Source organism: Drosophila navojoa, chromosome 3 (assembly GCF_054131105.1).
Source record: "Drosophila navojoa isolate 15081-1374.11 chromosome 3, UAZ_NAV_1.0, whole genome shotgun sequence".
NCBI classification, from domain to species: domain Eukaryota; kingdom Metazoa; phylum Arthropoda; class Insecta; order Diptera; family Drosophilidae; genus Drosophila; species Drosophila navojoa.
In genome coordinates, this window is record NC_142891.1 from 6,872,228 (window position 1) to 6,887,135 (window position 14,908).

At 35.2% G+C, this 14,908-nt stretch overlaps 1 protein-coding gene across 3 annotated transcripts; it reads left to right on the forward strand.

Moving 5' to 3' along the window:
- Positions 1-4,454: 4,454 nt before the first annotated feature.
- nrv2 (sodium/potassium-transporting ATPase subunit beta-2) lies at positions 4,455-14,327 on the forward strand. 3 transcript variants are annotated; one of them, XM_089257286.1, is made up of 7 exons: positions 8,185-8,336; positions 9,911-10,203; positions 11,895-12,035; positions 12,100-12,219; positions 12,804-13,096; positions 13,314-13,482; positions 13,544-14,327. In XM_089257286.1, exons 2-7 carry the CDS (start codon positions 10,062-10,064, stop codon positions 13,645-13,647), a joined length of 969 nt encoding a protein of 322 aa, XP_089113412.1. In that variant the 5' UTR covers positions 8,185-8,336; positions 9,911-10,061; the 3' UTR covers positions 13,648-14,327. The 3 variants fall into 3 exon arrangements, with proteins under 3 accessions (XP_030241920.1, XP_089113412.1, XP_089113411.1); XM_089257285.1 differs by having other exon boundaries at positions 8,189-8,474; XM_030386060.2 differs by lacking the exons at positions 8,185-8,336; positions 9,911-10,203 and adding an exon at positions 4,455-4,795.
- The last annotated feature ends 581 nt before the right edge of the window (positions 14,328-14,908 follow it).

Genomic DNA, 14,908 nt, shown 5'->3' on the forward strand with positions numbered 1-14,908 from the left:
ATAGTAAATTTTGTATCAATTATACACATGATTTCCCATTTCAAATGCATCGATCATCAAAAGCGCCAGTTCATTAGATAAATAGCGCCATCTGTGGCAGAGTAGCGTTAGCTTAGCAAACAGCTTACAGCCGCTAAGAGTCATCATACGCCCTGTGCATCAGTGAAATATTATTCTCGACATAAAGTAATATTATCTACAAAATATCTGAAAAAATTTTATCATTTCGTATTTTACTAAACAATAAATTGAAAATTGAAAATTATAAATATAAAACAACTACATATATTATATTCTATAGGCCAACTAGCGTCATCTATTGTTGAAATGCTGCGGCAAGCACAATGAGTATCGTAGTTCTGCTCACGTCCACAAGGTGGCGCTAATGGCCATTGCGCATACGCACTGTTCCGCAATTGGCATTGCAAATATACAAATTCAAATGGAAATAAAAAATATCGAAACCCGTTATGCTGCCAGAGCTGGCGTATAGCTTGACGTAATCTATAGCAGCCATCTCTTTCGCACGCTTTTGACTAATTTCATGCTTTTTCGGCTCGGCTGGGAACAAAAAATGTCGAGCGACAATTCGACAATTTCGCCGGCGCTTGGTGGGCGTAGAGCAGGAAATGGTCGATTTGTGTGCCATTTATAAAGCGCAACGAGCAGAGATCTCTGATGTGAATGCGAATGAGAATACCTATGCATACATGAGTAAGATATATGTATATATCTAAATATATATATGTATATACATACATATGCATGGCATAGGCTATAAAGAAACAACCGTTGCATAAGCCAGACAGATGCAACGACTAAAATCGTTTCTATAAAACTATTTTAGGCAATTAATGGCTATCAATGGCATCGACTATAGTTCGAATGATGCACTGGGAGAAAAACTAGATATCCATTACTAATTTTACTGAAATTAGCCAATCTTAATTAGGCACTAAAATAAAGCCAACAGCTAATCTTTTAATTTAGCGCATTTTAATTTTTGATTCCCCCCATTTTCGACCTTCATTTTGTTCAATTTCTCTGAGTGTACATTAAGTAGCCTGCACATCCATTCATAAAACTCTATTCAATCAATAAGAGCGTGGGTAAAGCGCAATTTCCATAGCCATTGCACTTATCTCTGAATGCCTCATTATTGTCGTTTGACACAAATTGCTTTTGTTTCTCTAGAGAATCGCTTGGAGACTCTGTGAGAAATGTTTTATTGATTCGGAAGTCTCTTTTATCAAGTCAGATGAAAAATTGTACATTTTTCAATGTTGCATTTATATATACTGAGATTGAGCCTCTATAAATATATGTAAATATAAATAGAAAACAAATTAATTACATGTATTATTGATAATACTTGACCAGAGTGGAGTAGACTTTTATATTGAATTGAGTCGATATCTTTCTTTTTGATTATTCACTTAGCTACCTTATTCTATTCACAGAAACAAAAACATATTTGACAATAAAAATCAGTCAAATGCGAATCAAAATATATTTAATTATAAACTCCTAAAAAAAATTAATTGTGGCTTGTTTTGTATAAAAGTCAATTAAATTATCATCTATTAGCATCTCATGACTTAGCTGGGACTGATTGAAGATGGAAACTTTTAGGTTAAGGCTTAGAAGTTCATCACTGTAGTCGTATGGGACCTTAGAGTACTCCAAGGCCTCGCGTTGAGTTTAGCTCTTTTATGGTTCTGGCTAGAAGCTTTACCTTGCACCAAGGCAAAATATGTAATTAAATCGATTCTGACCAGCTGAAAGTCAGCTTGAAAGAGGTTATTTTACTCTAGCCACTGTATAACACAGTTTCATAAGCCTTAATTTAAAGATATTACTTGTCAATAGGCATGCTAATAATGATAATGATGAGAATTAGGCAAAAGCGTGATCTTTTTGCGTAGGTCTTCATCGATAAAACTCGATGACGTTTGTTCACACTCTGTGATAATTAAGAGATAGTCTAGCTTATGCTCCAGTATATGAATCATATACTGACTGAAGATAATCTAAGAGAGCAATATGTAGGCTCAATGATAGAGTAGTTATTACGTCAACTACTCTGTCAAAGTAAAAGGACTTTAAACTTAACATATGCAATATACCCATATGAATATTCATATACAGTTGTTTACTTATCGATACATGCCACTGAAGTAACTTGAGTCGATTTAATGAGATATTCGTTAATAAATAGTAATCCAAACAGAGGGTTCAATAGCAAACGCACTGTAAATAAACAAAGCTAACATCGCTGCCAAGTCGCGCTGTCAACACAAATTTTTCTCGCAAATGAAATATTAAACAGGAATTTTTATAAAAAAAACATGCATACATATACACAAATACATATATGTATATTATATGGCTGATGCGTAAGTAAATCGATTTGAAGGCCAGAATATTCCCAAGCCCAGCAGGCAAGGCAAACGTTCATTATTTATTGTTATTATTATTGCTATTATTCTTGTTGCGGGACATTGCCTTTCAGGCGCTGGCTCATCCAAATACAAACACAGATCTATATACGTATGTATCTATGTGCGCTCCTCAAGCAGATAAATTTAACTGAAATTCTAAGCGCACTAATTAGACTATGAACTGAGATACTTGAGTTAGATATACGGCTATTGCTTCTGTTCATTTGCAGGCGGCAGCGCGATGGCAGCGGCTCAATTGAATGCTGAGACCTGTAGAGGAGGCACACACACACACACACACACACACACATACATTTCCATCGGCTATATACTATGTACTTGATATACTTCAGGCGAGGCTGCCACAAAGGCGAATAGAAACTAAATCATAATAGTAATAGCCAGTGAGAGCAGTCGGGCATAGCCGACTGCATAATGCACATTCTCACGGCAACAAGAAAAGATAAGTTGTATCTCTAGAAAAAGTATATCTGCAAAGGGGTCTTCCTTTACTGGAGGCCTATCTGCGAAGAAGGAAACTTAGCTATAAATGAAGACCATATGTGGAAAAGGCAGAAGAGGAGTATTTGCAGAGAATCTCTCTCAGTGGCCTGCCTATGGAGTAGAGCTGTATCTAGAGCAAGTCTATAGAAGTGATAAAAATTCTAATACGTCTGCTCTTTTCATACGCGAGCAAGCATAATAATAATAATATTAGTAGTAAGAGCAACAAATTGAGCTTAGCTACAGTCGAAGGCAATCACCGTTGCTCTTTAGTAACTGTAAAGTGCGCTCAGTGTCAAAGGAAATCATATTTCATCTGGCAATTAGATCCGATGAACTGTGAATCTTTTCCATTTTAATTACTTGACTTCGTTTCAGGTTGTTCAATGAATTTTTGTATATTCTACAAGTATAAGCAGATATATGTATGTATATATATTTATATGTGTATGTATATTTCACTTGAACAGTAAGCATAATCAGAGTCGCCAAATTCAATTAGGCAAAATTGTGTCACGCGCGTATTTTGCCACGTCTCATTGGACTGTGGAGTATATATCCTATAACAAATATATAGTATAAATAATGTTAGACTAATGGGGCATATTCTAATGAGCGTCTGTCTGAGTCTCTTGTTTGCTGCTTAACTATACATAATGAAATAAATAGCTGCCTTAGTCTAACTCTTAGCTAATTGACATTGAACTCAACTATTCAGACGAATTTACTGCTAACCGAGCTGGAGCGTTCTATTAGACGTATAATTTTTCGGTATTATTTCTTATATCTACTTATGTTTGGAATTTATATATTCAATTATTTGCATACGTGCATATTTGTGGATATTTAAGGGATCTAAGTCTTATGTTATTCATTCTATATACGTTTTATTGATAAATAATCGTATGTCTGTTCAAAGAGTTTACCAAAGTTTGATTTTTAGCGATCTACGCATATTAGAGTTTCAATTCTATCTTCGTTCTGCCTTTGAATCACTGTTTCTTTCAAAATTTCTGACTTCTAATTTATTTACTTTTTATATAAGAATATTATTAGTAAATATATATATCGTTATATATATATATATTATATAACTAAATATTGTGAATGATCTAAATGCAAATGTAAATCAGAATGTATCTTGATTAAGACCGACACTTGTTGCTGTTGCTTTCAACACGTCGCACAATTTTGCATATGAGACGTTGGCAGCGACGTCAACGTTAACGCCAACGTCAACGTCAACGCCGACGTTGCGAAGGCAGCAGAAGAAAATCTGTCTGTGTCCCCAGCGACGCGTCGGCCAGTGTGTCAAAGCGAGAGGCACGAATATACTTTATTCAGCGTGCAACACGATGATCGCGCTTGCAGATGATAATGATCATGGCAATGGCGATAATGATGGCATGCTGATGATGATCAACGCCTGCGACTTGAAACGCAGGCGTCGACGACGCAGCTCTGCGAGTTTTTGTGGATTTGGTTTGGATTGGATTGGCTTCTGGCACGAGCTGTCGACTCAGTTGAGTTCAATTTCTAGAACGGGAAGTGTCGATCAGTAGCCGTGCGAACGCGTGCCCCAGCCGAGAGGAGCAGCCAAAGGAATATATAGATATACCCACATACATATATATATTTGGATTGGATATACAAATTATATACATAGACTCGATAAGGATATTCCGTCGTGGCACAGAACAGGAAAATGCCAACCATAACCGAGGATTGCATCGATGGCTTTCAACAGTATTATTCGCGGCCGCCGGAGATGCCCAAGAAGAAATCCATCAAGCAGATGATCTACGACGACGAGGAGAACTCGTACTTTGGCAGGACTATCGAGAGCTGGGGTAAGTCGAGTCCTGGCTGCTTGCCCCCCTGCCTGCCTGCAATGCCCCATAGTCTATCTGGATATTTGCAGTTACGTAAAGCGCACTGCGCGTAAATCTTGATAAATGTCAAGCTGTGCCAGTTGTGGATTTAATCAAAGTCTTTTGTCGCCGCATTAGCGAGCCACACACACATGCACACATATGCATGTGTACATACATATGCATATATGTATATGTATTTATATTTGTAGTATGAGTATCGTAGGCAGCGGTTCGCTTTTATTGCTTTGGCACTTTTCACTTCTGTGCTCCTCTGTGTTTGTTCTCTTTGACCTTTGGCGGACACACATACACACTCACATAAATACACAGACACACTTGATGTATCTGTGTGTCACATGGGGTACACTCGACCAATATGCCGGTCAATTATGTCATTATGCAATCAAAGCATGCACCATGGAAGTGCCACAGCAACAGCAGCAACAACAACAACAACTCGTAGGAAAAATTCAGCATTTCAGCTGACATTGACTATAAATCAAAACTTACATCTTTCGCAAAATTAAATTTTAATTTAAGTCCAATAAATATTAGACTGACATTAAAATATCTAATTTATTTGTGAAAAATTATGAAAGCTTTTAAAAATTATTTTGATTTGCTTTAACGCGATCGCAATAGTATTCGTTTTTTTTTAACAAATAAAAATGTTTTAATATTAATTTATTCATTATTAGAAATATTAAGCTCGTTACAAATATAGCTTAAATTTAAATACCCTCTCTTCATAAAAAGAAAATATTCAATTTTTACGAATAATTTCTATTTCTGATTAAGTTGCCTAAAATTAGATTATCATTACCTTATATATTTGTCTGTTTTTTAATTCTAAGATCTAAAGAATTTACAATCCAAGTCTAAAACTTAAAAAAAAATTCATTCAAACTAAAATTTGTTTTTTTTTTTTTTAAGTTTTACTAGGTAAATATTTAATGTAGATTTTTCACTAGATTATTTATTAAATTATTTTTGTTTTCCAATATTTATTATTTTATTTCTATTAAGCTTTATATATAGCAGTCAGTGAAATTACTTATTTAATGAATAATGAAAACCAAATTCGAATTTGAATATTGTTGTTCAAATATGCCAAAAAAGTTTCGTTTATCTTTATCTTTATCTATTCTGTATTCCACACACATCATATTTATAGATAGTCTTTTAATTGAAATATTAAATAACTACTTCGATATACATATGTATATTGAATCAAGTGTATTAAGAGATTGTGAAATAGAATCGCATTGTTTGTCTCTCAGATTTCTGATGGACAGCTTTGGACACATTCTAGCAACAGGCTGCAACAATGTAAAAAGCTGTATTCAAGGGAAACGTTTAACGTTTTAGCCGTGAGCCATGAGCCATAGGCCACTTGGGTGTCACTCAGGGAAACGCTATCCATTATGCTAAATGGATGGCTGTCATTCAGAGCCAGCAGCGAGCGAATCCCCTATTCAATACAACGGACAATAGTCTGTACACCCACCATTCCACCCCAACTATTCCACTCACTCTCTCTCTTCTCTCTTCTCGCTTGCTCTGTCGCCGTGTCCTCGCTAAATAGAACCGGCTTGTACACGATATCGTGGTTTGAGTACTTGCTAATTGGACTATGTCATTCTCTTCCTCCGAGTCTCCTAGACATAAGCTCTTAAATATTTTATAGAAGTAGAGCGGAAGAACAACAACAATTTATAATATGTATAGGGATATTCAAATCTGGAGCTTGTCACACATTCCACATGCGCACGCACACACACTAACACGCACACTTCTACGCACTCAACCTCATTTTGTCTTCCTGCCAAGGCCCCTCACTCACATTCTATACGCAAATATTTACCGCCTTTGCAAAAAAATAAAGTGAAATACAACAAAAAAAGGAGTCAACGCGTAGTAAAAGCCGCATTTTACGAGCAAAACAACCCTTAGCCAAATGGCAGCAACCCCCAGTGGCAAGTGGCAAGTGGTAAGCGGCAAGCGGGACTGGAAGGCAACAGAGTTGAATGGAGTTTTAGACAAACTGGTTAATGCGGTCACTCACTCACTCACTCACTCGCTCGCTCGCTCCCTCCCTCTCTCTTTCCTTCCACGACTCGCTCTGCCGCGTCGCATTAAAGTGACTCAACTCTCTATAGTGTTGAGTGTAGAAGAGAAAGCGTTAAATATAAGTGCAAACAACGATCCTGCAATTTCAACAGCAACAAGAGTGAGCGAGCGCGCGCGTGCGAGTGAAAGAGATAGAGAGCGTGTGAGCGTGCTTATGCGAATAGAAGAGTTTGCCTCGTATAAGATAGGCCAAGCTCATCACTCAATTGAATTTGAGTGCAATTGGATGAGGGACTCTGCAAATTGGCATCATGGCCACAAAGCATGCAACAACTGCTGCTGCTGCTGCAACAACAACAACAATTGTAAACAATGCCAGTAGTGGCTGCAGTTAACGGTGAATTTGCAGAGCTGGGACATGAAACGGCAGCATTTAAGTGCATAAAATATAAGCATATACACTGAAAGAAAAGTATATACAAGTATGAAAGAAAAGTATATACAAGTATATACATTAAACAATTTTATATATGTACATATTATAATATTATTATTAATCCATGATTCTGTATATATAAATATATTATAGCTTATTTGATAACTTGTTATTATATTATATCTTATACAACTCTAATACATACAAATAACATTCTTTAGTAAGAAACTGAGTCAATTATTTATTTACACTCGAAATAATTCCGTTGAGTTTGTCGTAGACTTGCATTTCAATGAAAGATGAAACCACAGCAAATATATATTTATAATAAAAATAAATAAATGAGAAATTCTAATGCAAAGCTGTTGCAACTGATGAATCATGGTGGCATTTTCTATGAATCATTCGCAATGTAGCACAGTTCTTAAATGGAGCTCAATGAGAGGGAAGATTACTTAGTTTTCGCTCAGTGTAGCACTCACTCGCCGCTGAATAATTTGCGTAAAAGCAACTGCAGCTACTAAACAACCATAATTTCCGTTGCATGCGCCTAATTAAAACAACTACAACAACCATGCTACATCAATTACACTAGCAGGGCACGGCCCAAACCCAAACCCAAACCAAAACACACTCGAAAATATAAATGCCGCCAAAAACGTTTCGCACTCAAAACAAACTCAACGAAAGCACTGCAGATCCGACTCAAGAGAGAGAGAGAGAGAGAGGCGCTGACTGTTGCGTTCCAGCCGCAACGAACTTAACTCAACTCGACGCGAACGTCGAACGGAACTCAGAGGCCAAGCCAAGTCTGTGCGCTGAGCTGTTTGGCGGGCTGCTCTATGGCCAGCCAGACTTCAGTTCAGTTCATTTCAGTTTCAGTTTTCAGTCTGGAATTTGTTTTGAGCGTCGACGAAACGTTCCATGAGCGGGCAGCGGTCGAAAGCCAAGCAGGGCAATTTATAAAATACAAAATAAATACAAATCAAATATATTAGTAGGAATAGAAACGTAAATAAAGTCCCTGCAGCCGAAGAGAAGAAATCAAAGAATCGCTTCGTGTTGCATTCTGAATTCTGGTTGTGGTGTGCGTGTCATAAAACGTGTACGAGATTTGTGTTGTGTTGTCTTCAGCTGCCTGGAAATAAGGTGTTGTACAAGTGTCTGTGTGTGCGCTTGTGTCTGCATCTGTGTGCGTGTGTGTGTGCTTGAAGTTTGTTATTGTCGTGTTGCGCTCTTTATCTGAATTTAGTTTAAAATCACTTTGTTTAAAATAATATGTTTCATTCAGCTATGGCAAAGTTTGGCACGCCCAAACTGTGAAACACACCAACACATACTCACGCGCACACACACACACACAGTCATAGGCACGCATTTAACGCAGTTATTAAAGTAGCTGCTATAATAAGGTGTGGTTGTGTCGGCGGCTTTAAGAGCGAAGCCACTCAAAAAACTCAAACCCAAGTCGGCAGCTAAGAGATACAAAAACCAAATATAAATTCTGTATATGTGTGTGTGTGTGTGTCAGAGTATATGCTGGTTTGTGTACTCGCATTTTGTTTTGTATAAAAGTAAAGTGTGCATAGGCAAAATAACACAAGCATAAAGACCAAGCAATACGTGCAAAAAGATACAAGATACAAATGTATCTTACGGTCAAAACAAAGAAGATACAAAATACTACCCATGGCAGCCAGCAGTCAGTCAGTCTTAAGGCCAGCCTACCTCCCGCCCTCTCTCTTCTAGTTTATCTGTTGCACTCGGTTAAGGCCAAGCCAGAAGATACTTGGCATAGTATCTGACAGATGAGCGTAGGTAGCTGCACATAGTGAAACGGCACTGCCTGCGGCTCTTGAGCTCGCATTGGAAAATGTGCTAAGGGCTGACAGGAATATTCAGGGGTAGATATTATGGCCAGGATAAAAAGGCGCCAAAGTTCTCATGTGATTTTGTTGTTGCTAAAAGTTTCGGGAAGAGAGTGCACAGAACTTGACGGGAAGCAAAACAAAACAGAGAGCCAAAGCGAGAGCAAGAGAGTGGGGAGGAGTGCGAGTGAGCGGGGGAGAGTGTACAAATGCGTGGAAAAATGCGAATCAGTGTAGAAAAGTTGTAAAGTATGTGAAAAAGAGCCGAGTAAAAAGGTTATGAGTAAATCAGAAAAATGTGTGTATACAAACAGCTTAAAGACCAATAACCAATAAAACGTGTGGAAAATGCAAATCAAAATTAACCAATAAAAAGCCGGATAACAAATACATAAAATAAAAAAAAGATATGTGAAAAATATAAAATAAATTTATGAAAATATATAAACATTATAAATATATATATTATATGTTTTTACTTACCAAAAGATAAACTAGTATAAAAAAAAAAAAAAATAATAATAAATAAATAAATAAAAAAAAATAATAAAATAAATATATAATAAAAATATAAATAAAAATTACACATAATAATAATAAATAAAACAAGTGGCTGTCATATCATACAAGCAAAAAATTAAGAAAGTAAAACAAAAATAAATCAAAATCACTTATTCTTCAATTTTAAAATAAATATAAAATTCATATATTCTCTAGGTTCAACGTAATTTATAGTCCTTTAACCTAAAGTACATATATTTATATTAAATTATTTATTAACATAACTGTACTTCATTTTTGAAGTAACGACAAATTTAAAAGTTCAAAAATAAATCACAAATAATATAAACGAAAACCACCCACCAAAATGTCGAAACCCGTTCCAATGACACATTCGGAGACATTCGATGAAATGCAGCATTTACGCAAACCCGAACCGTTCAATCTAGCTAAATTTCTATATAATAGCGAGGAGGGAACGGTTATGGGCAGAGACCGCACCTCATGGGGTAAGTTAAGCGGGAACTATACCTATTAAATATATATATGTATGAAAAGCAATTTCCGGCTGATTGATTGATATCTTCATTTAGTTCATATAATAGTTATTAACTTCAATAAATCTTCAGTTAGCGCTAAAGTCACTAAAACGTGACTCTGCAGCTAGTTGAAATAGGTATACCCCGTGAATAAATCACTCAACTAGTTAATGACCCTAGCGAAAAATAGAGTTATGAATTTTCTTTCTTTATTTAGTTTGGTGATTGCAAAACATTTTAATTATATGTCGTTCAATTTACACCTGCTCTGTCGGCGTTGCCACCTGGCGCCAGCTCGACATACTTTCAACATGTTAGATGTACCATGGGAGTGCTACCTATCCATTAGGCAGGCGCTAAACTAACATGACGTTAAATAACTGATTGTTAAATCCGGCCAAGATAGCCATCAAACATGATTCTTAATGAAATAACCCAATTAGCGGCTTGAAACGTCAACTTTGTGCAAACAGTGTGAAAACTGCATGAAAAATAATTTGGATAATGCAGTCATATGAATATTTGTAATTATATAATCAATTCCTTACTTTGGAATATTGATAAGTTTATAAATTTAATAAACATCAATAAATAAATCTTATGTAATCCTCAGAGCTAAATATTACTATTATAGAAAATATGTTCAAAATTGTAAGAATAATATTATTTAAAATACAATAAAAATACTTTAGGTATATTTTAGAAGGCATTCATATTATGCCTTACATTTCTATTTAAATTATATTTTATTTAATATTTATTTTCATTAATTAATTTTTTAAATATGTGTATTCCTATTTGAAACTATATGAATATATTTAAATTATTTAAAATATATGTATTAAATTAATAAGTAAATGCAATACTTATGTTTAGTATTATTTATTATGTATAAATATGTATTTGATTTGATTACCTATTAATACGAATGTTTGTATTTTATTACATTTTAATTATTTCATATCTTAATATTTTTTATCTCCCTACAACAAACCCAAGCCTCTCTTTTGCAAGCAACTTACCACTTCCACTCCTACACACCTTCACTCCCTCACTTAATGCCAAACTCAATCTTTACTCTCACTGCCACTTCCAGTCGCTCTCTCCATCATTCTCTCTCCCTCACTCTCTTTCAATTGCCAAAGATGTTGACCAAGTTGAGGTTATGTGCACAGAACGACGCGCCTTCTCAATGTGTGCGTGAGCGCAAGATCAATGAAGAGAGCGGAGTGAGAGAGAGAGAGAGAGAGAGATAGCATTTGTTTACTTGCGTGCTCTTGAGCGTCCAAACATCTTCGCTTACGTGTCTTATACTTGGACTTGGATTTTATATCGCTTATGATTCACAGCTCTGAAACAGTCTCTGGTTAAGTGTTGCGAGCATCGGTTCGATCTTATACGACTCGCTTGTTACGAATTGGTCAGTCTGAAGAGAAGCCGCATAGACTCCGCGCTTTATCAATTAAGAGCCTAACCCATTGCCGCCTCTTGGTTCAGCTGAGTCGCGTTCTTAAGTGCTTAATTTAATCAGCTTAATTGTCGGGGCGACATTTCTTGTGTTTCTATGAATCTTTAATAATTGTTATATGACTCTAATTCTATTTGCTTTGATATGGTTAACTAATTATTTATCTCTCACTCTCTCTGTCTTTCTCTTATAGCTAAGATCGGCATATTCTATATAATTTTCTATGGCGTGCTCGCCGCCTTGGTGGCCATATGCATGTGGGCCTTCTTTCTAACTCTGGATCCGCGCATACCCAAATGGAAATTGGAAAGCTCCATCATTGGCACAAATCCAGGTCAGCTCCATAACTATATATGTATATGTATAAATCTGTATCAATAATCTTATATTCGAACTAGGTCTTGGCTTTCGTCCACTGCCGCCCGTTGACAATGTGGAGAGCACTTTGATCTGGTACAAGGGCACTCAGTATGAGAACTACAAGCATTGGACGGATTCTCTTGATGAATTTCTGGAGGGTAAGGCTCTGAGCATTGTTAAATAGGTCTCGCATGTTCTAGTTAATGTTACAAATGGCCATGAACTGCTTTCTTGTTGCTGTTGCTAGGGCATTTATTTATTGTTTTAGAATGGAGTGCTTGACAGCACGCAACGTGTTTAGCATTTATTTTAATTAAAATAAAATATCGACTTTTTAGCCAGACACAACACCCATGGCTTTTGCTCAGGGGTTTGCTTTTGTTTGGGGTATGGAAATTGGGGTCGTTACTAAGCTAAGAACATATCGAATAAATAATGATGACAGATGATGGGAATAAGTTAGGTCAGGGTAGACATCATGTATATCTATCTCAAATGGACAGTGACAAAGGTCAGTTATGAGGCTCGGATACAAAGATTAAAGATAAATGATAAGAATTTAGAAGAAAACAATCTGCAGTTATCAAGATTTATATATCAAGATCTTAAGACTGATGACGAACTCTAATGACCAACTTTAATACGATGAATCGCATATTCATATGTTTCCCTTTTATAACATTTAATATCTCAACTAGTCAATTTTAAAGCTCATCTGGTATTTGCTTTATTTGTCTATCAGTGTACAAGGTCCCTGGCTTGACACCAGGACGTGGCCAGAACATCTACAATTGCGACTACAATCAGCCCCCACCGAGAGGTCAGGTGTGCGATGTGGACATCAAAGCCTGGGCGCCCTGCACCAAGGAGAACAACTACAGCTACCACAAGAGCTCGCCGTGCATTTTCCTCAAGTTGAACAAAATCTACGACTGGAGGCCAGATTTCTACAACAACTCACAGACCCTGCCCGCAGATATGCCCAGCAGTCTGAAGAACCACATATCTGAATTGGAGAAGACAGATCCAATCAAGGTTAGGATGAATATATAATATATAATATATAATATATAATATATAATATATAATATATAATATATAATATATAATATATAATATATAATATATAATATATAATATATAATATATAATATATAATATATAATATTTAATATTTAATAATACTAATATTATGTAATTATATACTACTACTAGAAAGATATTAATGATATTCTTTATATACAAAAACTAGCTAAACACGATTTGGGTATCCTGTGAGGGTGAGAATCCTGCTGATCAGGAGAATATTGGCGTTGTCAAATACTACCCAATTCGCGGCTTTCCCGGCTATTTCTATCCCTATCAAAACTCCGAGGGCTATCTAAGCCCCCTTGTCGCAGTTCACTTTGAGCGCCCCAAGAGTGAGTATATAATCTATATCTAGGTAACAGAAATAATGCCATATGGCTCGACTTTCTCCAGGTGGCATCATCATCAATGTCGAGTGCAAGGCCTGGGCACGCAACATCAAGCATGATCGCAAGGACAGAATTGGATCGGTTCACTACGAGCTATTGATTGACTAATTGGCTCGATGAACTATATATATATATATACATATATATAGCAAGTAATAGACGTTCGCTTGTCTAATGTAGGAGGAAAGACAACAACAACAAAAAAGAACACCAAAACGAAGTTTTTTCCTAAGAAATCATAAAACAACAAAGAAAAGTATATTCTACCACAACAAATTACACCGAAATGAAAATTAAAGTTAAACAGAGTTAAATATAACAGTAAACATTTTTGGATACAAGACCATTTTTGAATGTAGCTTCTTCTTATACAATATAAATAAAAAATAAAACAAAAATATTTAGTAACAATTTTGTCTACCGCCTAAGCGGATTTTCTTTAAATTACGAGCGATTTTGCATTATATACATATACATATAATGCAATATATACATATATATGTATATTTATATATATTTATATTACACATAAAATATAATTGAAACTATGATAATTTTTTAAATTAATTATAATGCTGAATGCTATAAATGCCGTTTTGTCAAATGAAAATGAGAAGAAAATTCTACAGTTTTTCCAATGCTAGCCAAGTACGAATCTCATTTAGCGCTGTTCCAAAAACAAAAACAAGACAAATTTACATGTTATTATTGCTAATTTTAAATTACAATTTAAAACTGCCATGAAAAATATTTAAAAAAAATAATAATAAATGAAAATAATGTAAAAATTTAAAGAGCCAGCGACCATTTTTTTAGTAGCCCCAAGAATAAAATGGAAAACAAATATATATATATACTATAAAATTATAAATATTTACAACTTTTGACCAAAAACTAAATTAAAACAGGAAGTTAAAATCTGCAGTTGACCAGATTTTCGGAGGCAAGAGCTACCAAATTTTGTATTAATAAAGATAATTTCAATTTATTAAAGAAAGGAAAAAAATACAACAAACAATTTAATATACAAAATAATCTTTTATATACGGCAAACCATAAATATACAATTTTTGCATACTTTTACATATTTACAATTTATAGTTATACACACATAAACATATACATGTAAATGTATATGTATATGTATGTATTTGTATGTGGTCCAATATAAAGCTAACCTAGACAAACACAATCACACACAACAATCTCTGAAGTTGGTCGAAATGCAAATTTATAACAATCAAAGAAGAAAAAAGAAGAAGTGGAGCAACAACAAAAACAAAACAACAACAAGAATTTTACAGCGTTTAGTTTTTAAGTTAATGTTAAATACAACAAAAACAAAACAAACACAACATACAAGCGAAAC

What these genes read in the sequence shown, in the direction of transcription:
- nrv2 (XM_030386060.2), top strand. Translation starts at nt 4,651, where the DNA reads ATGCCAACCATAACCGAGGATTGCATCGATGGCTTTCAACAGTATTAT. An exon ending in CAGGACTATCGAGAGCTGGG is followed by an intron (nt 4,796 to 11,894) that starts GTAAGTCGAGTC and finishes TTTCTCTTATAG; the next exon opens with CTAAGATCGGCATATTCTAT. An exon ending in CATCATTGGCACAAATCCAG is followed by an intron (nt 12,036 to 12,099) that starts GTCAGCTCCATA and finishes TATTCGAACTAG; the next exon opens with GTCTTGGCTTTCGTCCACTG.